The 27,504-nt window shown below is 39.7% G+C and overlaps 1 protein-coding gene across 1 annotated transcript in view; it reads left to right on the top strand.

The window, feature by feature from the left end:
• The window catches only part of LOC122564326 (NAD-dependent protein deacylase sirtuin-5, mitochondrial), a 37,559-nt gene extending 11,163 nt beyond the window's left edge, over positions 1-26,396 (top strand). Inside the window, exons 4-9 of the mRNA XM_043719040.2 lie at positions 1,941-2,166; positions 13,277-13,364; positions 15,202-15,255; positions 17,638-17,761; positions 21,570-21,685; positions 26,026-26,396. Of these exons, the coding sequence (XP_043574975.1) occupies positions 1,941-2,166; positions 13,277-13,364; positions 15,202-15,255; positions 17,638-17,761; positions 21,570-21,685; positions 26,026-26,101 (684 nt within the window). The 3' untranslated portion in view covers positions 26,102-26,396. The remainder of the gene's footprint in view (positions 1-1,940; positions 2,167-13,276; positions 13,365-15,201; positions 15,256-17,637; positions 17,762-21,569; positions 21,686-26,025) is intronic.
• The last annotated feature ends 1,108 nt before the right edge of the window (positions 26,397-27,504 follow it).

The following is a 27,504-nucleotide window of genomic DNA, read 5'->3' as shown; positions in this document are numbered from 1 at the left end:
CAAATCCCTCGAACTCAGCACTGCCTTCCTAACCTGCAATCTTCTTCCTGACCTCTCTGCCCCCACCCCACTCTGGCCTATCACCCTCACCTTGACCTCCTTCCACCTATCGCATTTCCAACGCCCCTCCCCCAAGTCCCTCCTCCCTACCTTTTATCTTAGCCTGCTGGACACACTTTCCTCATTCCTGAAGAAGGGCTCATGCCCGAAACGTTGATTCTCCTGCTCCTTGGATGCTGCCTGACCTGCTGCGCTTTTCCAGCAACACATTTTCAGCACTAGTCATCTAGTCAACTGACGTCACTGCACCATTCTTTTCCCTAGAGACTTTACTCTCAAAACCAAGACCTTTACAACATTTTAAAAAAATTGTTCATGAGATGTGGACATCTCTGGCGAGGCAAGCATTTGTTCCCCAGATGGTAGTTAAGAGTCAGCCATCTTGCTTTGGGTCTGCAGTCAAGCTGGATAAGGATGGTAAATTTTTCTTCCCTGAAAGATGTTAGTGAAGCAGATGGGTTAAATCTGATAACACTGCTATGCAAATTGAATTTCACAATTTGAGACATTACTTGCACCTCTTGGATTTGGTTCTCAACTCAGGGCTGGGCTGATACTGTGACATTTCTATGGCATGTTACACAACTGATTTAGGGAACCCTGGCTCAGTACCTGGTTTGTCTACACAAAACAATTTGTGCCAAATTTTTCAGTAAATTGTGAGCCTCACCCAACTGTGATGAATTTACAATCAAGCAGAGCCTGACAAGTCTTGAAGTATACAGTATTAAAAATAAGTTTTTGTACATCTTTTATATCTGGGGAAATAAAAGTGGAGAGGTTTTGTGCTCCAGCACTAATCCCTGTTGCCTGTCGACCACAAAAGTCTGTTGTCTAAAACATTCATGTGGTAGCCTTATTATGCAGTAAAGTATTATAAAGTCCAATATATAATTTAATCTTCATTTCTCATGTTGTTGTTTTGGACAAATATGGAGGATAATTTTCAATCCTGTTTCCTTGGCAAACTTCTGATGGAACAGATTGCCGACTCGATGTAAGATTCCAACTACATGAAATCAGTTGAAGTAGCGAAGTTTAATAGTACTGTTAATACTAATTTTACAGCTGTGTAAATTGCTTGTTTATTTGTATGATAGTAAAGCATGTTTGCAAATAACTTGTAAATTACTTTTGAATAAGAGTTTAAATGTGCACATAAGTATTTTTGTATATGGCTGTTGTGTCCAGCTTTGTCTTCAGGGACCATTTTGTGGGCGGCACGGTGGCACAGTGGTTAGCACTGCTGCCTCACAGCGCCAGAGACCCGGGTTCAATTCCCGACTCAGGCGACTGACTGTGTAGAGTTTGCACGTTCTCCTCGTGTCTGCGTGGGTTTCCTCCGGGTGCTCCGGTTTCCTCCCACAATCCAAAAATGTGCGGGTCAGGTGAATTGGCCATGCTAAATTGCCCGTAGTGTTAGGTTAAAGGGGTAAATGTAGGGGTATGGGTGGGTTGCGCTTCGGCGGGTCGGTGTGGACTTGTTGGGCCGAAGGGCCTGTTTCCACACTGTAAGTAATCTAATCTAATCTAATCTAATCTAATATCTTGCAACTTCAGGGCCACCTGGGAATTTTAAAATTAGCTTGGAATAGTTGAATCAAACAGACTGCTACTTCACTGTAAATTCCATCTTCCTATTGATTTTCATTTGTATCAAGTTGCTGCAACTAATAATTTCTGATTTAGAATTTATTAGTCAATGAAAAAGCAGTGCTAAACATCACACATCTAATCTTCAGGTCCACCAATCACAATCCGAACAAACCAAGTAGAATCAAGGTGCCTGGTCTTTTCAGAGCTACGTGTGGGTACCAGCTCAGATAGCTTGATACTTATTTTTAGAAAAGTGTTTTGCATGTGTACTTGTCTATTAACAGGACTTGGCTACCCCGGAGGCTTTTGCAAGAAATCCTTCTAGAGTATGGGAATTCTATCACTACCGCCGTGAGCTGATGTTGAGTAAAAGCCCAAATGCTGCACACATTGCTATTGCTGAATGTGAGGCTAGACTGAGCAAGCAAGGCAGAAAGGTTGTGGTCATCACTCAGAACATTGATGAACTTCATAAAAGAGCAGGATCAAAAGCTATATATGAAATTCATGGTATGTGATTGCGTTGTAATCTGAAAATCTTGATTTGTAGTCATTTCTATTCATCTTAGTATCTGTATTGGCAAAAATAAATTGCATTACTAATAAGATGACGACAAAGCCAGTTAATTAGTGTCCACAATAAATCTGAGTTTTGTTTAGGCATCTTAATAGATAATGTACTGGAGTAGTTTTCTCAATTATGTTTCAATTAGGTCTACTAGCCTCAATTGCCAATTTGATTGCATTACAGATTGAATATTGTTGTTGTTTTTAATTTATTTATATATTAAAGGCAAATGAATAAAAATCACAGCCACCTGTTGTTCCCTATTTTACTCCATTGCTCTTGTGTTTGCCACACTTTGTATTTTTTCTTCAAATCCTCTTTCTATGCTTCTCTTACTATCTCCTCCTCTTTAGCCTGTTTATATGTCTTATTCTGGCCTTTTTTTTTCTTCCATCATTCTCTAACTATAAGTTGTTACCCTCTGACTTATGCCATCTTTTCCTTCTCTGACTGATTTAGTAAGTGGTAGCAAGCAATCATCGAAACATGATTATTTGTATCTTTCTGTCAGCAGCAAAACTGTGACTAATATTGCTGACTGCCCATTTTGCCTGGATTACAGTTTGCAAGGGAAAACATTCTCTTCCTGCAGCAGGGTCAACCACTGGAACAAGAAACATGGCCTTCCAGCATGGAGTGCTGGAAGTCACACTGAAGAGCAGTACTTCATGCTTTGTGTTTAGCTCAATGACAAAATTTTAAAAATTATCTTTAATATTTTTTAAAAATTAAGGCTTTTCAACACTAGAAGCTATGAAACATATTTAACACTTCTGGAATAGTTATAAAATTATACAAAGTAACTTTCATGCTCAATCTATATAGTATAATTTAGTCATCTGTATATCTAGACCATATATTTATTCTGTGATGTTAAAACAGTGAAAATTTGTGTAACTGAATATTTTTGGCCATTGACATAACTAATGAAGTGATCTCTATGGTCATCTAAAATAAGATGATGAAATGTTATAGCCAAATAGCGTTCGAGTTGTACAGCAAGGAAATGTGGTGAGACAGAGAAGCGTACATAAGGTCCAGGCAGCTAAGAACAGAACGGGCCCTGGAGGAATATCGGGAGAGTAGGACCAGTCTTAAACGAGGAATCAAGCGGGATAAAAGGGGTCATGAAATAGCTTTAGCGAGCGGAATTAAGGAGAATCCCAAAGCCTTTTATTCTTTTATAAGAAGCAAGCGGGTAACTAGAGAAAGGATTGGTCCATTAAAGGATAAGGAAGGAAGGCTGTGTGTTGAACCTGAAGAAATGGGTGAGATTCTAATGATTACTTTGCATCAGTGTTCACTGAAGAGAGGAACATGATGAATATTGAGATTAAAGATAGAAGTTTGATTACTCTGGATCACGTTGACATAAGTAGGGAAGATGTGTTGGGTAGGCTAGGGGTGGGCAAATCCCCAGGACCGGATGGCATCTATCCCAGGTTGCTGAGGGAGATGAGAGAGGAAATAGCTGGGGCCCTGACATATATCTTTGTAGCATCCTTAAACACAGGTGAGGTGCAGAGGACTGGGACTGGAGGGTTGCTCATGTTGACCCCATACAAGAAAGGTAATAAGGATATTCCGGGTAACTGCAGATCAGTGAGCCTGACATCAGTGGTGGGAAAGTTGCTGGAGAAGGTACTGAGGGATAAAATCTATTTATATTTGGAAACGAATGGGCTTATCTGTGATAGGCAACATGGTTTTGTGTGAGGGACATCGTGCCTTACCAACTTAATAGAGTTCTTTGAGGAAGTGACCAAGTTGATAGATGAAGGAAGGGCTGTAGATGTCATTTACATGGACTTTAGTAAGGCATTTGATAAGGTTCCCCATGGTAAACTAATGTAGAAAGTGAGATCACATGGTGTGCAGGGTGTTCTACCTAGGTGGATAAAGGACTGGTTGAGCAACAGGAGATAGAGTAGTAGTAGTTGAAGGGAGTTTTCTCACCTGGAGAAAGGTGACCAGTGGTGTTCCACAGGGATCAGTGCTGGAGCCACTGTTGTTTGTGGTATACATAAGTGATCTGGAAGAGGGCACTGTTGGTATGGTCAGCAAGTTTGCAGATGACATGAAGATTTGTGGAGTAGCAGAAAGCATAGGGGACTGTCAAAAAATACAAGAGAATATAGATAGACTGGGGAGTTGGGCGGAGAAGTGGCAGATGGAGTTCAATCCAGGCAAATGTGAAGTGATGCATTTTGGGTAGTCTATTTCTAGAGCGAATTATACAGTAAACATAAGAGTCTTGGGAAAGGTTGATGAGCAGAGATATCTAGGAGTTCAGGTCCATTGTACCCTGAAGGTTGCTGCACAGGTGGGTAGAGTGGTCAAGAAGGCATATGGTATGCTTGCCTTCATCGGACAGGGTATTGAGTATAAGAGCTGGCAGGCCATGTTAAAATTGTACGAGACATTGGTTCGGCCACATTTAGAATACTGCGTACAGTTCTGGTCACCACATTGCCAAAAGGATATGGACGATTTGGAGAGGGTGCAGAGAAGGTTTACGAGGATGTTGCCTGGCATGGAAGATGCTAGCTATGAAGAGAGGTTGAGTAGGTTAGGATTGTTTTCATTAGAAAAAAGGAGATTGAGGGGGGGGACCTGATTGAGGTCTACAAAATCTTGAAGGGTATAGAAAGGGTAGATGGAGATCAGGTTTTTCCCAGGGTGAAGGATTCAATAACGAGAGGTCACGCTTTCAAGGTGAGAGGTGAAAAGTTTAAGAGGGATACACGTGGCAAATACTTCACACAGAGGGTGGTAGGTACCTGGAATGTGTTGCTAGCAGAGGTGGTAGAGGCAGGCACGATAGATTCATTTAAGGTGCGCCTGGACAGATGCATGAGTAGGTGGGGAGCAGAGGAATACAGATGCTTAGGAGTTTTGCGACAGGTTTAGACAGTGGATTTGGATCGTCTTGGAGGGCCGAAGGGCCTGTTCCTGGGCTGTAAATTTTCTTTGTTCTTTGTTCTATCCCACATTTTAAAAAGGCAGAACTGCTTTAACAATTACATAGAACATAGAAGAATACAGTGCAGTCCAGGCCCTTCGGCCCTCGATGTTGCGCCGATCCAAGCCCACCTAACCTACACTAGCCCACTATCCTCCATATGCCTATTCAATGCCCGCTTAAATGCCCATAATGAGGGAGAGTCCACCACTGCTACTGGCAGGGCATTCCATGAACTCACGACTCGCTGAGTAAAGAACCTACCCCTAACATCTGTCCTATACCTACCTCCCCTTAATTTAAAGCTATGCCCCCTTGTAATAGCTGACTCCATATGTGGAAAAAGATTCTCACTGTCGACCCTATCTAAACCCCTCATCATCTTGTACACTTCTATCAAGTCACCCCTAAACCTTCTTTTCTCCAATGAAAACAACCCCAAATGCCTCAGCCTTTCCTCATACGATCTTTCTACCATACCAGGCAACATCCTGGTAAACCTCCTCTGCATCCGTTCCAGTGCATCCACATCCTTCCTAAAGTATGGCGACCAAAACTGCACACAATACTCCAGATGCGGCCGCACCAGAGTCTTATACAACTGCAACATGACCTCAGTACTCCGGAACTCAATTCCTCTACCAATAAAAGCCAGTACGCCATATGCCTTCACCGCACTATTTACCTGGGTGGCAACTTTCAAAGATCTGTGTACATGGACACCAAGATCTCTCTGCTCATCCACACTACCAAGTATCCGACCATTAGCCCAGTACCCCATCTTTTTGTTACTCTTACCAAAGTGAATCACCTCACACTTAGCTACATTGAACTCCATTTGCCACCTTTCTGCCCAGTTCTGCAGCTTATCTATATAATTCAACGTGTTAAGTAATTAATTTCAACAATTCCCTTCATGCAACAATGCATTCAGCATGAAAATTATTTAAAAGCAAATAAAACTTATTTAGTTGGATTGTATTCATTTTGTATTGTTCTTTTCTTGGTTTGACTTAACATTTACCCAATTCAAATAATCATATTGGTGATTTTTTGGACGGCATGGTTTAAATAAATAAGTGATTTGCAGAATACAAAAGTTGGGATTGAGTCAGGGATGCTGAGCTTAGGAGGGAAGCTGGGGAGTTAGTGTTTCAATGTTCATGTTGGTTTGGGCTCAAATAGCCGTGCTCTTTAGCAGACTCTACACCTGCTACTGGCTGTACTAAAATAAGTGTAAATTCAGGATAATCAGTTCAGATTCTCAAATGACAGGTCCCTGACCCGTAAGATACTGACCAAGTGGAAGCATCAGCAGGTGTTCCACCAGAGGGCACAACTTTGATTTTCAGTGCAAGTGAGATCACAACATTTTAATGCTGTTGCAGATCTCCATACTGTTAATAGTCTCACTGCTGTGAATCTTCAAGATTGGACTATTGTCAGTACAGGATGGAGCCTCCTACTGTTTATGTAGAATTTATGAATACCTTTCTTTCTTGAGGATGTATTTCAACATTGAAATAATTGTATAGTGTCTAATTTAAATTTTTAACTTAAGAAACAGGAACAGGATTTGGCCCCACCATTCGACAAGATTATTGTGGATCTATCCCAGGCCTCAACATGTCTTTTGTGCCAGCTCAGCATAGCCATCACGTTCCTCATGTTTGGAAAATCTATCCAGCTCTTCTTTTAAGTATTTTCAGTAACCTAGCATCCACAACTCTCGGGTAGTGAATTCCGGATACTTACTACCATCTCTAAGAAGAAATTCCTTTGCATCTCAAGTTTTAACGCGTGTCTCCTTTTTGTTACTATGTTCCCTATTTGAGTCCCCCACTAGTGGAAACATCTTCTTAACACCTACCCTGTCAAACCCCCTCAGAATCCTATATATTTCAATAGGATCACCACTCTGTTCTTCTAGACTTTCTAACAAATAAAGATGTCAATCCTTTCATTCCAGGACTAAGTCTAGGAATCTCCTTTTGACAGCTTCCAACGCCAGTATATTCTTCTTGAAATGATGGGAAACCAAAAGTGCAAAGACTCCAAATGCAGTCTCACCAACACCCTGTACAGTTGTAACAAGACTTCCTTGTTTTCAAACTCCAGAGCCCCAGCAAAAAAGGACAAAATTCTATTTGCTGCCTTAATTACTTGCTGCACTTTACACTAACTTCTTTGATTTCATGTCCATGAACACTCTGATCCCTCTGTCTGCACCTTTTTGGACTCTCTCTCCATTGAAATAAGAGCACATTGTGATACTTCTGACCAAAAGTGTGAGACCTCACATTTTCCACCATTAAACCCCATTTTTGCTTGCTCACTCACTCATCTGTATCTCCTTGCCGGTTTCTTATGTTTTCATCCACAACATACCCTCTCACCTATCTTTATATCATTAGCAAATTTGGATACATTATGCTCTGCCCCCCTCCTCCAAATCATTAATATAGATTGTAAATAATTGAAAGCCTAGGACTGACACTTGTGACACTCCATTAGTCTTTCTATCCTGAAAAAGACCCATTAATTCTGACTCTTTTCTGTGTTAACCAATCCTCAAACCATCCTAATACTAATAGTGCGAGCTCCTTTCTTTTGCATTAACCTTTTATGTGTTACTTATTTAAAGCCTTCTAAAAAATCCAAATACACAACACTAGTTCTTTATTCAATTGTAGGAAGTGGGTGTGTCTGGCTGGGCTAGCATTTATTGTCTGTCCCGAGTTGCCTTTGAGAAAGTGGTGGTGAGCTACCTTCATGAACCGCTGCAGTCCAAGTACTGTAGGTACACCCATAATGCCCTTAGGAAGGAATTTGATTGCATTAATTTTGAATGCCTTGCTATTTTTTTCTTTAATAGTAGATTCTAGCCTTTTCCCAATAATAAATTGTTATGCTAACTAGCCTATAGTTTCCTGCTTTCATCACTCTCTCTCTTCTTGAACAGGGGCATCATATTAGTACTTTCCGAATATTTGGACCAATGTCTCCACTGTGTGTGTAACAACTTTAAAATATTGGGATGTAGGCCATCGGGTCCTGGTAATTTATCTATTTTTAGTCCCGTTAGGTACTTTGTTCCTCATGATTGGAACTGTTATAAATTCTTTCCTCCATTTACCACCCTGTTTAGCTGTTAACTTTAGGATACTTAGAGTGTCCTCCATCATAAAGACCAATGTAAAACATTGGTTTAAGTTATCTACTGTTTCCCTGATGTCCCTTATCAATTCCCCAGTTGCATCCTTTTTCACACTTACTTTAGCTACTCTTTCTTTTCTTATACCTTTAGAGACTGTTTCTGTTTGCTTTTATATTTCATGCCAATTTACTGTCGTAATCAATTTTCTCCTCCTCTTTTGATTTTTAGTCATCTGGTTCCAAACAGATGCCCAATTATCTGGTCTACCATTAGCTTTTACCATTTTATATGCCTTCATTTTTAATTGAACATTTCCTTGACCATCTTTGACCTCAGGTGGCTTATCCTGCTCATCAGGTTCTTCTCTTTGACAGGAATAAAATTTGGTGAGCTTTTTGAAATACCTGTTTAAATATCTGCCACTTTCTCTTTAGTTTATTTTCCCAGCTCATTGGAAACACATTTTCATACCTCTGTCATTGCCCTCATTTAAGATGATGACATTGGTTTGAAACTTGAATTGTTCTTTCTTAAACTGAATTTTAAATTCTATTATGTTGTGATTTTCCTCTGCAGCATCCTTACCTATGAGATCTTATTCATCCTACCTCACTAAACATTACTAAATTTAAAATAATCTGTTCCCAGGTAGGTTCTACAAAATGAAAATAAAGCAGAGTTCAGAAGAAGGGTCACCAAACTCAAAATATTAACGCTGTTTTCTCTTCACAGATGCTGTAGACTTGCTCAGTTTCTCCAGCAATTTCTCTTAAAGGATCTGCAACATACTGTTCTACGAAGCAATCCTTAATGTACTCCTTTAAAAAAAATGGCTTTACGTCATACTTGCCCAACTGATTTGTCCAGTCAATATGTAGATTAAAATCACCTGTGACAATTTGTCTGTCCAATGCACCTCTTAACATCTTTTAATTCTTTGTCCTACAGTGAGGCAACCCTTCAGCCTATAGATGACTCCCATCCATGATGCCTTTCACTTGCCATTCCTTATTTCCATCCAAATTGATTCCATAACATGATCTATTGCACCTATATCACTCTTTCCACCAAACTGATAAAGTCCTTTACTGACAAACCTATCCCATAGGTTTGTCAGTAAAGTTATTGAGTTACTAGCCTTGGTTATCCTGTAACCATGTCTCCGTACTAGCTTTCAAGTCACTTTCATGTATTTATATTTGTGCAGTCAACTCATGTATCTTATTGCAAATTGCTATGTGTAATCAGATAAACATCCTTAAGTTTTGACTTTTTACCACATCTCTTGCCATGGTTCTAATTTCTGCTACACTTTTCTGTGTATATTTTCTATCCCTTCCTGTGACACTGAATATCATGCACATCTCCACTAGCCTACACCTCTCCTCTCTTTCTTTTTCATTTTCTCTTTAATCTTTCTCTTGAATTGACCCCTTCTCACCATTAGTTTAACACCCAATCTATAACCGGAGTTATACAATCTGCCAGAACACTGGTCCCAACATAGTTCAGATGAGGACTGTTGCAATGGAATATTTCTCTTTCTCCAGTACTGGTGCCAGTGCCCCATGAATCAGAACTCATTTCTCCCACACTAATCTTTGAGTCACATTTAGTCCTCTAATCATCTTTACATATTTAAATGTAGCTCACTAGTGATCTGGAGTTATTTCTTTTGTGAATCTGTTTTAGCTCCAAGCTCTGCATAATGCCTCAAAAGGATCTCTTTCCTACTCCTATTTTGTTGGTATCTTTGTGCACTAATACAACTGAATTCTTCCTCTCCCAGTCCAAGTTCCTTTCCAGTGCACAAGAGATGTCCTGAAACATGGCACCGTGTAAGTAACTCAGCCTTTGGGCTACTCCCTTTAATGGGAAAGTGAGGTCTGCAGATGCTGGAGATCAGAGATGGAAATGTGTTGCTGGAAAAGCGCAGCAGGTCAGGCAGCATCTAGGGAACAGGAGAATCGACGTTTCGGGCATTAGCCCGAAGAAGGGCTAATGCCCGAAACGTCGATTCTCCTGTTCCCTAGATGCTGCCTGACCTGCTGCGCTTTTCCAGCAACACATTTCCATCTCTACTCCCTTTAATGCAGAGAGCAGTATATATTCACTGAATAGTACCACTATATTTATTTTCCCCAAAAAAACCCCTCACTTGAATAGTGCTCTGGATCACAGTGCTGTGGCAGTCCACTCATTCTCCCTGCAGTCTGTGCTCTTGTCCATACTAGGGAAAAAAACTTGTGCCTATTGGATAAAGGGACTGACTGAAGCTCCTCCAAAGTTAGATTGTATACCCCCATATTTGCTTAACTTTCAGCCACACCTTCCTGTCCCTGACCACAGATCAAATTAAATGTAGTGAATCTAAGGGGTGTGCCTGTCTTCTGAAACAGTGTCCAAGTGTCTATCTCTCTTGTGCTCGCTCGCTCTCTGCCCTGTGTTGCACTGTCCACAGCTCAGGCTGCCTCTTATCAACTCTAAGCCAGTTTCTCAAGCAGCCAACATTTGCTGCAGATGTGACCACAGTGGATTGCTCATCAGCTCCATGTACTACAACTGCAATACATCGTCTGCCCAGCATTTCTATACTATTAATTAATTTCAACATGAATTTCTTAACTGTAATTACATTGCCTGATTTAAACCAATTGGCTGATCAAAAGACATAAGAAGTATCCACCAATTATTTATTTTTTTCTTGTGATATTACACTGTGGTTCTTGAATAAACAAGTTGAAGAGGCTCTGTGCTGCCTGTTTTTATCTCCTGCTGTCATTGCCCTTCTCATGTAGGTCTGCTGTACTCTTTGCAACAGTGCTGATGTGTGCTTTCCTGTTGACTGAGAAGCTGCTGCTGATTCAGATCTTTCTCCTGCCCTATGAAGCTGTTGTCTCACTTTGTTTCTACTTCACAGTGATACTGATTTGCTGCACACTCCTTCTAGTCTGCTTTGCAGTCGTGCCAAATTGATGCACACACTTCCCAGTTTGTTTCCCACATACTGTATCCTGACTTGCTGCACAGTCTTTCTGGTCTGTTTCAATCTTATTCATCTCATTTATCTTTTGCACTCTTAAAAGTTTCAAATTAAAAGTCTTTCTTTTAACTTATCCTCCTTTTATATTTTTGTTCCAGTTTTTCATTTTTTCTTTCTATTTTCATCATCACACCTCTTATTTTTAAGGTCACTGGTATAACAAATGCATTAAAATATTTTGTAAAATCAGCAATAAGTTAAATGAAAGAAAACAATGACTGAGGCAGTATTTCATCCCCCAACTCTGGCTCTCTTTCATCATCCTTCTCTTAAACTTCTCCCCCTCAAAAACCTTTGTACATTCTGTCTGACTCTGTAATTTGACTCTCATTCACACTTATTGCTTTTCATTGTTCACTTATTTCCTACTTTTAAATTTAATTGATTAAGGAGCTTTAAATCTAGCATTCAAAAAATTCATCTATCTAGATGGACAGCTGAAATTTCCATACCAATGTCAACTAATACTTCAAACCATTGATCTGAACTCAAGTTTTAAAAGATTTCAATTTATTGTACTGGTCATATGATACACCCCTCCAGTGACTTCTGGAATGCATCAATCTGCAGTGGTACTGCTCTCTCTGTTTGCCTTCTGAAGCAAGGTTACTTTCAGACATGTCATTTCGTGTTTTCTTAATGCTAGCAAATCTGTGGTATATTTTGTACAGCAGAGAATAGTGTTATTGAAATGTATGCTACAACATCTTGCCTGTAGTCGTCAATTCTCTTTAAAAGTACAGGGATACAACAGCAGAGTTATATTGAAAGATTTCTGAAATGTGATGCACAGACATTTCTAGTGACAGAATATTCAACTACGTTTGGCAGTTGATATCATAACATGGAATTGTTATCTTAGTCATATAATGAAAAACAGTGACTGAAAAGCGTGACCATAAACTTTCCAATAGGATTTAAAGATTGTGCAAAGGAAGTGATATCCGAAATATTTATCCTATGTAGATAAATTATTAGAAATTGGCCAAATTCTTCATACTTTCATCCTGTGCATATATACCACGCTCACACAAACCGACCCATTAATGGAATAACCGCAATTTAACTAATTTCTTGCACACGGAAAATAATAATTTTTAGGGTATGCTATATAACAGTTCAGGAAAGTCAACGTTTCAAGCATAAGCCCTTCTTCAGGAATGTGATGAAGAGCTTATACTTGAAACGTCGACTCTCCTGCTTCTTGGATACTGCCTGACTGGCTGTGCTTTTCCAGTGCCACACTTTTTGACTCTGATCTCCAGCATCTGCAGTCCTCAATTTCTCCTGTATAAAAGTTCAACGTTGGAACTTCAACCTTTCCCTAAGAGATCTGTCTGTTATTCAGTCTCTTAACTAATACAGAGTTATCCCTCAAGCAGACCCATTGCAAATCGCCAATTGACTCTGCTGCAATAAAGTGAAAGGGCACAGGTTCAGCAAAGATTATGCACTTTTAATGCCTACATTCAGTATTTTTGGAAACTGGGTTGAAACCAGCAAAGAAAGTATCAATTACAGATTGAAAATGGTAAATGTAACTCAAAAGTTATGTTTGTATAATGCATCATTTTATAATCCAAAAAAATTCCAGAATGAGAAATTACTTGGTGTCAAGGAAACAGATTACTTCCAACAGGCTTCTGTTGATATTGAGCAATAACTTATGAAAGAGGATCAACCCACTTGTTAGTAGTTGTACTGACTTAAGTCACTGTAAACTGACTTGTGATATTTACGTTGACTGCAATTCTGTTTCATTGGAAGAGACAAAAAAACTAACATTAACTTGGAGCAGATTTTAAATCTGTTGTCTCAATTTTTTGCTAGAATTCTAAGTTGATGCTTTAATTTTTTTGATGTTTTACAGATTTAATTTTGTTCCTTTAGGCAGTTTATTCAAAACACGCTGCACAAACTGTAAACATGTAGCAGAGAATTACAGGAGTCCGATTTGTCCAGCTTTAGCCGGAAAAGGGTAATGACTTAATTGAACTAATTTTGAGATGCTTGTGATAATTCTGTGAAGCTGCTGAACATAGTGCAGCTTAGGAACCCAAATTGCAGTCAGAGTTAGAGTCATAGAAATGTACAGCACAGAAACAGACCCGTTGGTCCAACTCGACCATATATCCTAAATTAATCTAGTCCCATTTGCCAGCACCTCCTATTCATGTACTCATCCAGATGCCTTTTAAATGTTGTAATTGTACCAGCTTCCATCACTTCCTCTGGCAGATCATTCCATACACGCACCACCCTTTTGCTTGAAATCATTGCCCCTTTGGTCACATTTAAATCTTTCTCCTCTCACCCTAAACCTATGCCCTATAATTCTGGACCCCAACCCCCTTCCCCAACCTAGGGAAACAATTTGTCGATTTACACTATCCATGCCCCTTATGATTTTATAAACCTCTATAAGCTTAGGGTGTAGGTTTGCTCACTCAGCTGTAGGTTTGATATCCAGACATTTCATTACCTGGCTAGATAACATCATCAGTGGTGACCTCCAAGTGAAGCAAAGCTGTTGTCTCCTGCTTTCTATTTATATCTTTCTCCTGGATGGGGTTCCTGGGGTTTGTGGTGATGTCATTTCCTGTTTGTTTTCTGAGGGGTTGATAGATGGCATCTAGATCTATGTGTTTGTTTATGATATTGTGGTTGGAGTGCCAGGCCTCTAGGAATTCCACGAACACCAGCTAGCCACAAAAAGACACGACCCTCTCTCCCTCGTAGCCCTACACACGGATGAAAAAAAACACCATTTTGACTGGGACAACACATCTATCCTGGGACAGGCTAAGCAAAGACATGCCAGAGAATTCCTAGAGGCCTGGCACTCCAACCACAACGCCATAAACAGACGCATAGATCCAGATGCCATCTATCAACCCCTCTGAAAACGAACAGGAAATGACATCACCACAAACCCCAGGAACCCCATCCAGGAGAAAGATATAAATAGAAAGCAGGAGACAACAGCTTCGCTTCACTTGGAGGTCGCCACTGATGATGTTACCTAGCCAGGTAATGAAACGTCTGGATATCAAACCTACAGCTCAGCGAGCAAACCTACACCCTAAACCTCAACCTGAGCTACAAACCTTGCAAAAACCTCTATAAGCCTCCAAAGCTTCAGGGAAAACAGCCCCAGCCTTTTCACCCTCTCCATGTAATTAAACCCTTCAACCCTGGCAACATCCTTGTAAATCCTTTCTTAACCCTTTCAAGTTTGACAACATCTTTCCTGTAGGAGGGAGACCAAAATTGCACACACTATTCCAAACGTGGCCTAACCAATGTCCCGTACAGCCACAATATGACTTCCCAACTCCTATACTCAATACTCTGACCAATAAAGGAAAGCTACTTCAATGTCTTCTTCACTATCTTACTTACCTGAGACTCCACTTGCAAGGAACTATCAACTTGCACCTCAAGGTCTCTTTGCCTTCCTTCAGGGTTGGAATGCCACCTTTTGCTAGCATAACTGAAGAGATAAAAGATTAAAACAAGCTCAAGTACTGGAAATCCTTTTCCAATCTTGAGCATGTTGTGTCCAATTCATGATTTTTTAAAAAGAGAATGCCAGCACTGTCCTGAATAATGAATTAGTGATCTCACTTTTGTGAGGTGAAATAAAGATCAACAAATAATTTCTTTGGAAATCTGAGTCAAACCTATTTACAGGAAGCAAAGATGAGATGTAAATTTGGCACATGTGCATTAAAATTCTGTGTGGTACGGTATTTGAAGGATACTGAAAATGTTGCTGTAATATGTGTATTTACATTTGTCTCATTTATTTCTAGTGCGCCAGATCCTGACACAGAAGATGCCAAAATTCCAGTTGAAGATCTTCCCAGGTAAATACATTTGTATCTTGACATGTTGATCAGAGGACCCATTGCTATTCACAATCTAACTGTATGCAACAGAAGAATTAAAACAGGAGTAGGTCATTGGGCTCCTCAAGCAGACTTTGTCACTTGATTAGATGACTCTTGATCTGATCTTGACTTTAACTCCACTTTCCTCTCTTCCCCACAAAACCTTTGATACCCCTGTCATCAACAATCTATCTGCCTCACCTTAAATATGTTCAATGACTTAGGCTCCACTCTTTACTGTGGAAGAGAATTCTACAGACTTCAACCCCACTGAGAAGAATTATTTCCTTAGTCTTAAATGGGCGATCACTAATTTTTAAATTATGTTCATAGTTCTAGATACTAGAAATGTTCTCAACATCTACCCTGTCAATGCTCTCAGGATCTTGTGTTTCAAAAAAAAATCACTTCTGAATTCCAATGTGTATAGGGCCAATCTGCTCAACCATTCCTCATAAGCTAATCTCTGTATCCCAGGAATCAGTTAAGTGAATCTTTTCTGAACTCTTTCTAGTGCAGTGACGTTATTTAGAAAAAAAACTGGACACACCATACTCCAGATGTGATCTCATTAAGGCCCTATATAGCTGTAGCAATACTTACTACTTTTTTTACTCATTTATTTCCCTTGTAGTAAATGGCAACATTCCGTTTGCATTCCTAATCACTTGGTGTACCTGTGTATTAACTGCTTTTATACAAAACAAACACCAAGCTATTAAGTTATTGCAAATACTGTTCCTCCAGGGAAGAATTCATCAAACTAATTGACAAGAAAATCCAACCACCTCAAATGGTTTCCCTGCTTTTCTGCATCATATTTAGAATTGGCATAGAACAACTTGAATTTCTATGCCATCTTGTCATACTTCAGAACGTTTCAAAATGAATTGCATTGAAATTTCTGGTTTAAACTTGATCTAATGTTTTCAATATCCTGCTGGAGCACTGCCATAGTTCACTTTGCTGTGTAGCAAGATTATAACATCTGTTTATTCTGCAAGGAAGGCAAAGCATATGTTGCTTCTGCATACCTGGAGAATGGAATTGACAGAGGCCTGTGTATCAATTGCTTGGCTAGTTTGCTGGCAAAAGGTACATGATCTAGGGAGGATAAAAATTAAGGCAAGGAAGAGTTATCTTTGAGAAACAGTAAATTGACTCAAGTTAACAAGTTGTGATATAGCATACACTCTTTCTCTGCATGTTTTAGTCCACCACCCACAGCCTAATTGGGCTTTCCACACCATAAAAGTAACCATCCTTCAATGGGTTCAGTCCCTTCCTCAGGAAATTTCTGTACCATGTTCCCATCTTCAAATATTTACTGAAGACTCACTGTTTTCATCACTCTTGCCTTCTTGACAGTCTTTGTTATTCTTTTCCTTAACTTTGTACCTTCTCTACCACCTACAGAGTGCTATATAGATAGTGAGTGCTGTTGAAGATCATTTAACCTTTCCCAGCAGATTAAATAAACTAAGAATATACAATTGTGCACATGAAGCATTAAACACAAATATAAAGCTTTTCCTTGACTCAAAATGTTCCTATGTTAATTTATTTTTCTGTACAAATGCAACCTCATGTTACAGATGGATCAGTGGAACATAGTGCTACTGTAGAAGGAGAAAGTAGTTTCATGTAGTTGTTTCTAAAGGCTGGACTTTGTCGTGACGCAGTAGGATGTCACGAAAGGATTGGCCAGGAGTTCTGTCCCTATTCTGCTCTCCCCTTTCGGGGTTTCCATCTGTTAATTTGTGGCAGTGATTACCAGGGTCTTCTGGAAGTTGATGCGAACAATCTGTTGAGAGTGCGGAATAGTTCTTCCCTACAAGTGGAGCAAAAAAGAACTATGGCCCGGATCTTCCAGAATTGGATAGTCGGAGACCAGGCATACCCTGAAAGATATATATTGGGACCTTACGGAAGTTCTAATGCACTGACCAGACTGGAACTCCCTATAAATATGTCCAACTCTGTGTTAGCTTCAGAGATTTCATAAGGTTCCAACTGACTTAGTAGTTGGTCAGAATATGTTAGGAAGATTAAAATCTCTAACTTCTTACTGACCATAAAGCCAACGCATCACCACTGAGCATCCGCGCCAAACACTCTGACATTTTGTTCACGCTCTCTGACACACAAACCCTCCTGTACCCCCACCCATAGCCATTGCTACGGCTTACTAGACTGTTTCTGCTATGAAGGCAAATCCAACCGGCAAACTCCTGCAGATGTAAGTAGGGATTTTTTTTGTCTAATCTTTGTTGGTCCAGATCGGAAGAGGTGAACTACTATATAACGCTAAAGAATTGTTGGGTTGAAGAGTTTAATTTTTTTGTATTATTCCTTAAGGTGTGAAGAATTTGGTTGTAATGGTCTACTTCGTCCACATGTGGTGTGGTTTGGAGAGACTTTAGATTCTGATATCCTGATGGAAGTGAACAAGGAGCTTGAGATCTGTGACCTTTGTCTTATAGTAAGTATATAGCTTCTTAAGCTATTGTTTTCTTAATGTGATCCACACTCAATTAGAACGTTGAGTCCATGTTTTCTTGTACTAACGTCCATCAACAAGTGCAAGAGCAAATGGCTTATGTTTGACCCAATAAACTGGTAGCATGTCAAAAAGGGGTCTTGTGTTCAGGAGTACAAGCAATGTTTATCTGGAGCTCTTGTAATATACATGTAGGAGACACCAGACACTGCTCCAAATCTGGCTTTCATGTGGGGCCTAGTTGCTTTTTTAATTATGGCTGTGATCAGAGGAGAGGTCAATGACATTCTTCTCTTGATCTTTGGATATAAATATTTGTTCAAACTATCTACGTCTGCGCTTAAGCTTCAATTGCTTGTCTCTCCCCAGTCCTTACCTCTCCTTCTACAACCTTCCTTTGACCCCCCCCTCCTGTGCTAGTCATCCTTTAAAGATATTGTTTACAACATTTATTGCTTCATCTTCCCTCATGATGCATTGAGCCACTTTCAATGCCTACAAACATTTATTCAAGGAATTTAACTAACCCTTTTACACTAATTTATTGTTTGCATTTCTAATTTGCAGTTACCTAAAAAGTTTAAATACTGTAGGATCAGACTTTTCCTTCCATCTTTTACTAAAAGGGACTGTAACATAACTTGGTCTTTCAAAAATGCCCTTTATTGAAATGCTTGTGTTTCAAACTGCCTGTTTATGGAAATCCAATTAAATTCCCTGATGTTTCTTCCTTATGGAGAATCTCACTTTATCCAGTATCAACACACGATGGTCAGTGTCTATTGTACTTTTCAGTGGCACAACATGTAGCTGGCTTATCCTAGAAATGAATATTTGTGCCAATTCTTGCAGTGCTTGTTTTAAAAGCAAAACTCAATGACAAACAAACATAACATGAAATTATGCAATTATACTATCTGATGAAATAACTTTAAATAAAGCTTTATTTCTCTGACTGGCTAACTATTGAACAGGAAAGGAAATTTAAATATCTTACATATGCAGTAGCAGAAACCTCATTTTTTTATCTCACCCAGAACCTAAGATGCAAAGTGCAAAATATAATTCTTTAGCAGCACAATGGCTCAGTGGTTAGCACTGCAACAAAATAGTACCAGGGACTCTGGTTCAATTCCACCTTTGGGGGACTGTTTGTGTCGAGTTTGCACATTCTCCCCGTGTCTGTGTGGGTTTTCATCAAGTGCTCAGGTTTCCCCCCTAGTTCAAAGATATGCAGGTTAGGTGGATTGGCCATGTTAAATTTCCCTAGTGTCCAGGGATTTGCAGGTTAGGTGGATTAGCAAGGGTAATGGAGGGTTACAAGGACAGGGTAGGGGTGTGCGTCTGCGTGAGATTCTTTTCGAAGGGACAGTGTGGACTTGGTAGGCCGAATGGCATGCTTCCACACTGTAGCGATTCTATGAATCAAACTGATCATGCTACATATATCACTGATATTTCAATGCCCTCATCTTCTGTTCTAAACAATGTCTCTAAGTTTTATTTCCAAGATGTATATTTTGTATACTTCCCTGGAGGCTTAGTAGATTTATCCGGTGAATGTGGTGCAATATATTGCTCAATGTACCGAATTCTCAGGAGGCGTCATGCACTTCATTCTGCCGTTGAGGGCAGATGTGCATTTTTCTTCCTGTTAACTACTTCCTAAACAAATCCCTGTCCATGGCAATAAGTTGCCTTCATTTCCGTGGGCTTCCACTTTTCCTAATGATCTTGTGTGGAGTGTTATTAAATGCCTTCTGAAAGTTTTTAATATTCTTGGACCCTGCAATAGTGACCTCTTCAGCAAGGTGAACGTTTTGAAACAAACTTGACTTGGCCTTGACAAATCCATGCTGCTGCCTAAGTGCTCTGCCCTCTGACCCTGAAACCAACTTAAAGGGCAAGGTTAACAGCTTAATTGAGCAGCAAAAGCAATGCTGCCGTTTACCCCAGTACTTCACAGTGAGGATTCTAATTACTAAATGGTATTGGCCCTGAAGCAGGTAGCCAGCAAACATTTTACACCAAAAGCTCGTATGAATACTGACCACACGTGACAAAAATAATGACTGAAAAATCTACAAGGAGTGAATGCCTTTAGAAGGGGATGAAAGAAACTTGACCAGTATCAAGAAGTTACACTCCATCATTTGAAATCCAGTTTAAAATGGACAGTCAAGTATTATAGTCACAAAACTGAAGCCATTAACCACTTGTATTACCAATTTCAAAGTTGCCAGTTATAGTATCACATGTCCTCATTTTATGTTTGGGCAGCAACATTTCGAGTCCAGTGTTTAATTAGCAAGCCAAGGATTAATATCAATGCTGCAAATTCCTGTGGCTGCAAGTCTGCAAGTTTTCCCTTCCCCACTTGTTTAAACATCTGCCACTAGCTGATTTTCTGGAGTCACAGATTATCCATCCAACTCAGGCTGACATTAATTTTTACGGAGAGTCTCATCTGAAATGCTTTCTGAAACAAAAAAAAAAGCCACAATTGGTGATTACACTGGCTAGCCTGAGATAAATAATCATGGAGGCAATGGAGAAGTATCACACTGAGGTTGGTTTAGCTTACATTGATAACGTAAGAAATAAGCATAGGTCAATTTGCCCCACAAGGTTTCTCTGCTTGTAGTGCAATAATGGCTGAACTTCTTCCTTCTTATCTTCTCTCAGTTGTCATTGTTTGTGACATAATGCATCCAACATTGTGGACTGATCGGATTCATACAAACTTGTCAATTATAACTTGTAGGGTCAAAATGTTCAATGCAATATTTTTATCTCTATCAGAGTACAAGTTCCTGTGCAATACCAAAGTTTTCATTGGTACACAAAATACCCTATATCGTGTGGTCAAATGCTAAGTGCTAGAGAAACTCGGCTGGTCTGGCAGTATTTGTAGAGAGAGAAATAAAGTTAACATTTCCGCTCCGATAAGTGTTATTCAGAACCCATGTGAGACCCACTCTGCTCCTAACTTCCAGCAAAGGTTCTATGTCTAATGTTTAGCACTGATATTCCAATAAGAAAACAGTTGGAAACTGTTTAATTGGGGAATTGTTGTTTCTCTTTCCACCAGTTAAGATCTGAATTTGAATCCAGCCTGACTGAGATTCTTTACTTTTTCATTACAATTGTAAAAATTCCAAATGAAATGGTTTTGAAGGGTTTCAACCATTGCTCGATGTGGATTGATGACAGTATTTCTTGAATTTGGCAATCTCACTTTGGCTATAAAGATGGCTCATGTAGGAAATGATTTAAATAAAACCTACTGGTGCAACAGAGAGGACTCAATGTTAGTGTTGTGTTTTTGGCAGATTAGATGGCGTATTTTATTTCTAATTTGCACTACATTTGCTATTCTCAAACCTTTTTTTCCACCAACCACTTCAGCAGGACAAAAGATCCTGGTGACTACCTGTTGGTCCTGCCTACCTGCAGTTGTTTGCCACCTCAAAAATCTGGAAAATGGTATTGATATAGTTAGATCTTTGTTGACTGCATCTACATGATGAACCAAATGGCCACCTTTTGTACCATAAATGTCTGAGTTTGAGTCTTGTATCTTTTTGGAGGCATGGCACTGTTTTTGATGAGATGTTGCTGAGTTGATGTCTGATTCCAAGCTACAGAGTTTCAGTCTTGAGTCAGGCATCACGTTCAGTCGGTGACTCATTTTGTCTTATGAAATCTTCTACAGCAAATTAGTCTTGCCCCAGTTTCATACAGTGCAGGGAAGTTTGCTTAACCAGATGTTCTACATTTTCTTTTCAAGGTTGGGACCTCGTCAATCGTTTATCCTGCAGCATTGTTTGCTCCCCAAGTAGCTGCAAGGGGTGTGCCAGTAGCAGAGTTCAATACTGTTGTCACAGATGCCACCACAAAATTCAGGTATGTCAATTAATCCAGCGCTATATCTTTGCTAAGCATGTTCGTGTTTTAGTCTACTAGGATGAAGGGAGTCCGTCCTGTCCAGGCAATGGCATGATTGCTTTGCTTCTGTAGAATATAGGAACAGGAATAGGTCATTCAGTCCCTTGAGCATGTTCCGCCATTTAATGAGATCATGGCTGATTTGTAGCCTAACCCATATGCCTTTGACCCATATCTCTCAATACCTTTGCTTAACAAAAATCTATCTTATCTCTTAATTTTAAATTAACTACTAGTTAGGATAGTGTGGAGGATTATCAGAAGATACAACGGTGAGAAGGATTGTCAGAGGATACAGCAGGATATGGATCAGTTGGAGGTTATGGCAGAAAAATGACAGATGGAGTTTAATCCAGTCAAGTGTGAGGTGATGCATTTTGGAAAATCAGGTACTGGTGGAACTTATACAGTGAATGGCAGAACCCTGAAGAGTATTACAATGCAGAGGGATCTGAATATACAGGTTCACACATCACTAAAAATGGCAGCACAGGTGGATAAAGTAGTAAAAAAGGCCTTGGCATACTTACCTTCATTGGAAGGGGCATTGGTGTAAGGTTAGGCAAGTTATGCTGCAGCTTTATAGAACTTTAGTTGGGCCACACCTGGAATATTGCAGACAGTTCTGGTCACCATACTACCAGAAGGATGTGGATGCTTTGGAGAAGGTGCAGAAAAGTTTTACCAGGATGTTGCCTGGTCTGGGGGATTTTATCTATGAAAGAAGGTTGGATACAATGGGTTTGTTTTCACTGGAATGCAGGAGGTTCAAGGGCAACCTGATAGAAGGTTATAAGGTTGTAAAGGCAAGGATAGAGTGGAAAGTATGAGGGTTTTTCCCAGGCTGAAGGGGTCAGTTACTGGGGGGTACAGGTTCAAGGTGCGGCAGGGAGGGGAGAGTTTAAAAGAGATGTGCGAGGCAGGCTTTTCACACAAAGGGTGGTGAGTGCCTGGAATATACTGCTCGAGAAGGTGGTGGAAGCAGACACAATAGCAGCATTCGAGAAACACTGGGATGAATACATGAATAGGGAGGGAATAGAAGGATACAGATCCTGTCAGTGAAGACAGTCGTGGTATGGAAGGGCAAAATGTGATGATGCAAGCTTGAACAGCCAAAGGGTCTGTTCCTGTGCCATATTGTTCTTTGTTTCTTCTGTTCTTTAACAACTGATCTAGCATAGCTGCTGTTTGTGGAAGAGAGTTACAAACCTCTACCACCCCCTGTGTGTAGAAATGCTTCCAATCGTCTCTCCTGAACAGTCTAGCCCTAATTTTCAGACTCTGCCCCCTGGTTTTAGAATCTCCAACCAGTGAAATTAGTTTAATGTTATCTGCACCGCCTTTTCCTGTTGCTATCTTGAAGACTTTGATCAGATTACCCCTTAGACTTCTAAATTCTACAGAAAACACCTAATTTGTATAATCTCTCTTCATAATTTATAACTTAATCCTCAGGTCCAGATATCATTCTTATAAGCCTAAGTTGTACTTCCTCCAAGATCAATACTCCTCCAAGACCCTTCCTAAAGTGTGATGCCCAGATCTGCTCGTGTATTCTAAACAGGGTTTTCTGACGTGTAACTTTTGCCTCTGTGTATTCCAGTCCTATAGATTTTGGATGTAGGTTTGCTCGCTAAACTGAAAGGTTCATTTCCAGACGTTTTATTACCTTACTAGGTAACATCTTCAGTGGACGTCATGCGAAGCAATCCTGAAACTTCCTGCTTTCTGTTTATATGTTTGGGTTTCTTTGGGTTGGTGATGTCATTTCCTTTGGTGATGTTATTTCCAGTGGTGAAGTCACTTCCGGTTCCTTTTCTCAGGGCTTGGTAGATGGGGTCTAACTTGACGTGTTTGTTGATAGAGTTCCGGTTGGAATGCCATGCTTCTAGGAATTCTCATGCATGTCTTTGTTTGGCTCGTCCTAGGATGGATGTATTGTCCCAGTCGAAGTGATGTCCTTCCGCATCAGTATGTGAGGATACTAGTGAGAGAGGGTCATGTCTTTTTGTGGCTAGTTGGTGTTCATGTATCCTGGTGGCTAGTTTTCTGCCTGTTTGTCCAATGTATTGTTTGTTGCAGTCCTTGCACGATATTTTATAAATGACGTTAGTTTTGCTCATTGTCTGTTCAAGTTCATTAGCTGCTGTTTTTGTGTGTTGGTGGGTACCCAATGAACACAGTCCGCCGATTTCTCAGCAACAAACCCAAACAAGCAGACAAAACACGTCCAGAAACCCTAGCCACTCTCCCCTACATCAAAGACATCTCGGAAATGACTGCCAGACGACTCAGACCCCTTGGCATCATGGTAGCCCACAAACCCGCCAAACTTGCTTATGTTGAATTCCATCTGCTGCACTTTTGCTCATTCACCAAGTCTGTCAGTATCCCTTTGTATTCGTATGCTATCATCTACAGTCTACAATACTGCCTAATTTGTATCTTCAGCAAATTTGGATAATTGACTTCCAATGCCATGAGGAAAGTGAAGACTGCAGGTGCTGGAGATCAGGCTCAAAGAGTGTGGTACTGGAAAAGTACAGCCAGTCAGGCAGCATCCAAGGAGCAGGAGAGTCGACATTTCGAGCATTGCTGATGAAGAGTTTAAGATTAGATTAGACTAGATTACTTACAGTGTGGAAACAGGCCCTTCAGCCCAACAAGTTCACACCGAGTCTCCGAAGAGCAAGCCACCCAGACCCTTTCCCCTACATTTACCCTTCACCTAACACCACGGGCAATTTAGCATGGCCAATTCACCTGACCTGCACATCTTTGGACTGTGGGAGGAAACCGGAGCACCCGGAGGAAACCCACGCAGACATGCGGAGAATGTGTAAACTCCACACAGACACTCGAGGTGGGAATTGAACCCAGGTCTCTGGCGCTGTGAGGCAGCAGTACTAACCACTGTGCCACCCAGCTTGAAATGTCGACTCTCCTACTTCTGAGATGCTGCCTGACCGGCTGTGCTTTTCCAGCACCACAATTGCCAGTGCCATTATCCAAGTTGTAAATGTAAGATGATGTGATTCTCAATAGTTTGATGAGATTAGGATTTCGAACTCACAAAACAGCAGCACATGTTCAGGAGGGGGTGATGCAAGGCTCCACAAAGAATGGAGGACAAAATCCAGATGTTGAGTACTCAATGGGTAGGTACAGAAAACGTATTTCCTCTGGTCGGGAAATCAGTAGTGTGCAGACATTCACACAAATATCAACCTTTCTGTTACCTCATCAAAAATCTCAATCAACATAGTTACATAGAATGTAAAAACAGAAAGTTCTGGAAACAGCTGGTCAGCACTAATGGTTAAAGAAAATGAATATATCAGGTAGATGACCTTGTATCACAGATGCAGCCAGGCTTGTTGAATATTTCTCAGAAATTTATTTTAAGATTTCTAACATGCATTGTCTTTTGTTTTTATGTTAGTAGTTAAATGTAATGTGCCTTTAACAAAATTCTGTTTACTTTCCTTAATTAATCCATACTTGTCCAAGTGACTGTTCATTTTGCCACAGATTATTATTTCTAAAGGTTTTCCCCCAATTGAGGTGAAATTGATTAGCTTATGGTTGCTGGGTTGATTCTTGTTTCTTTGCTGAACGTGGGCAATAACATTTGCAGTTCTCTGGAATCACCTTCATATCGAAGGAGGATTGGAAGGTTGTGACCAGTACCTCCATTCTTACTTCTCTCAGCATGCTTGGGCGCATACAGTCTTGGCGATTTGTCAACTTTAAGCACTTTACTAAAGAGCACTTTTACAAATTCTGTAATAAGTACCACTCAATCCTATGACCTATGTATGACCCTTCTGTTTTATCATGAATTTGGTGGCACCCACTTCCTTGTTCCAAACACATATCAAGTACTCATTAGCCTTTTCTTTGCTTGACTCCATTTGATCTCTAATTGCCATCAACCCTCTCCTTACTACTTGTCTAGTAGATGCATGCAGATCTCATCCTTGATGACTGCTCCTGTCTGATTGCTATTCTTGCAGGAAATGTTGGTTCCTGGTCTTAAATTACCTACAACCTTGTTTGCATTTATCTCCAATCTAAGATCTAATCCCTTCCCTGTATCTCCTTTTCACAATCTGATTCACCTAGTCTTCTTTCCTTTTGTAAGCTTCTTCTCTACCATCAGTCTCCAAAAACCCTTTCCACTGTATCCTTGTTTGTTGCATCCTTCAAATCCAATCATGCCTTCCTGTCACTCCTCCACCTGTTGTCCCAGGAGATAAATTGGTTTAATTGATGGTATATGTTTGTCTTTACAGATATTATTTTCCAGGCCCATGTGGAACAACACTACCGCCAGCACTTGCTCGTCATGAAAGTGAAGTAATTTTTTAAGGAACTTGAACACATATTCAGAAGTCTTTTCAAATAATATGAGTAGGTCAAGTGACGTTATCAAATTCAGCACTTTAAAAAGAATTGTGGTGCTTTCAGCGATAAGAAATCAGGTCACTGCTTGAATGACAAAGGACTTTTAATGACTCATGAACTTAATTGCATGATTAATTGTATTGTTCTTCTTTTGAATTTATGAAGTAGTCCTTTTTAAATGCCTGTCAGCTGAATAGGACTGAGAACATTCAATCATTGTACAGAAATGCCTATAAATAAAACAATTTAAAAATATAAAGTGTGGATAACCTCAATTTAATTCATGTCAGCTTCACTCCAATTTCTATCTGAAAACAGGTGGTATTTCTCTGCTCAGTTAGTGTACTTTGCAAAGATTTAAATTCCCAAGAATTAGTTTTAAAACTGTTTTTTTTAAATGTTGTAACTTGTATAAAATTAAATGCAGGTTGTTTCAATTATTTTTAAACATTTTTTTCAGCTGAACCTGAGGATATTATGAATTGTTTAGAGATTTTACAACTTTAACAGAAATTAAAGAAAATTTCTAAATAGGAAAGTAAGGAAAAAGTTAAATTTTGAGATTTAAAAAAAAAACTCCTTGATGATATGCTTTATTCACCTTCATTGTCCAGTAATTTTGAAATGACAATATTAAAAGCAAAATGTTGAAAAAAATTGGAGATTCACCTAATAATCTGCAATAATGAGTAGAATGGGTTCTTTTTGATTATATGTTTTATTGAGATCTGTCTCTTGATTAAAATTTAAAAACATAAAACATAGGTACTAAGATAGCCTAGAGTAGTGCTTTCTGTAGCAACAAGACTGCTATTTTCAGGGTCGGTAGATTGTTTTTTTTAATAGATATTTTTATTAGAAATTTAACATTTTTACAAGTTTACAAAAATAAACAAAACTCTCAGATATAAACATTGATATACAATTAGCTCAAATATACAATAGCCAAAATTTAACAAAAAAAACAAAACAACAAAAAAAAACCGAAAAGAAAAAAAAGAAAAAAAAACAAACAAACAAAACTCAACTATCTACCAATCTAACCTACAACTAACCAGGGTGTATATTTAAGTCTCTTACATGCTCGGGATGTGTTAGCATCAGATATAATAAAACCCGTATTCGTGCGGGATTCCTCCCCCGAGGGGCTGCGGACCAGCCAGGTTTGTAATCTCAATTAAATAAAAGCCCTTGTTAGGATAGCCGAAATATCTGTATTTATGTAATTCAAAAAGGGCTGCCATATTTTATAAAATAATTCGGTTTTTCAGTGCACCATATTTGTAAGGAAGTCAAGGGGAATACATTCCATAATTAGTCTGTGCCAATTTGAAAGTCCAGGGGGGCCCTCAGCCGCCCAGTTCACC

This window comes from Chiloscyllium plagiosum, unplaced genomic scaffold (genome assembly GCF_037043375.1).
Source record: "Chiloscyllium plagiosum isolate Xiang-an unplaced genomic scaffold, Cpla_swu_hap1 HiC_scaffold_34, whole genome shotgun sequence".
NCBI lineage: Eukaryota > Metazoa > Chordata > Chondrichthyes > Orectolobiformes > Hemiscylliidae > Chiloscyllium > Chiloscyllium plagiosum.
The sequence above is the reverse complement of the archived record's forward strand: the minus strand, read 5'-3'. Positions and strand labels throughout refer to the sequence as shown.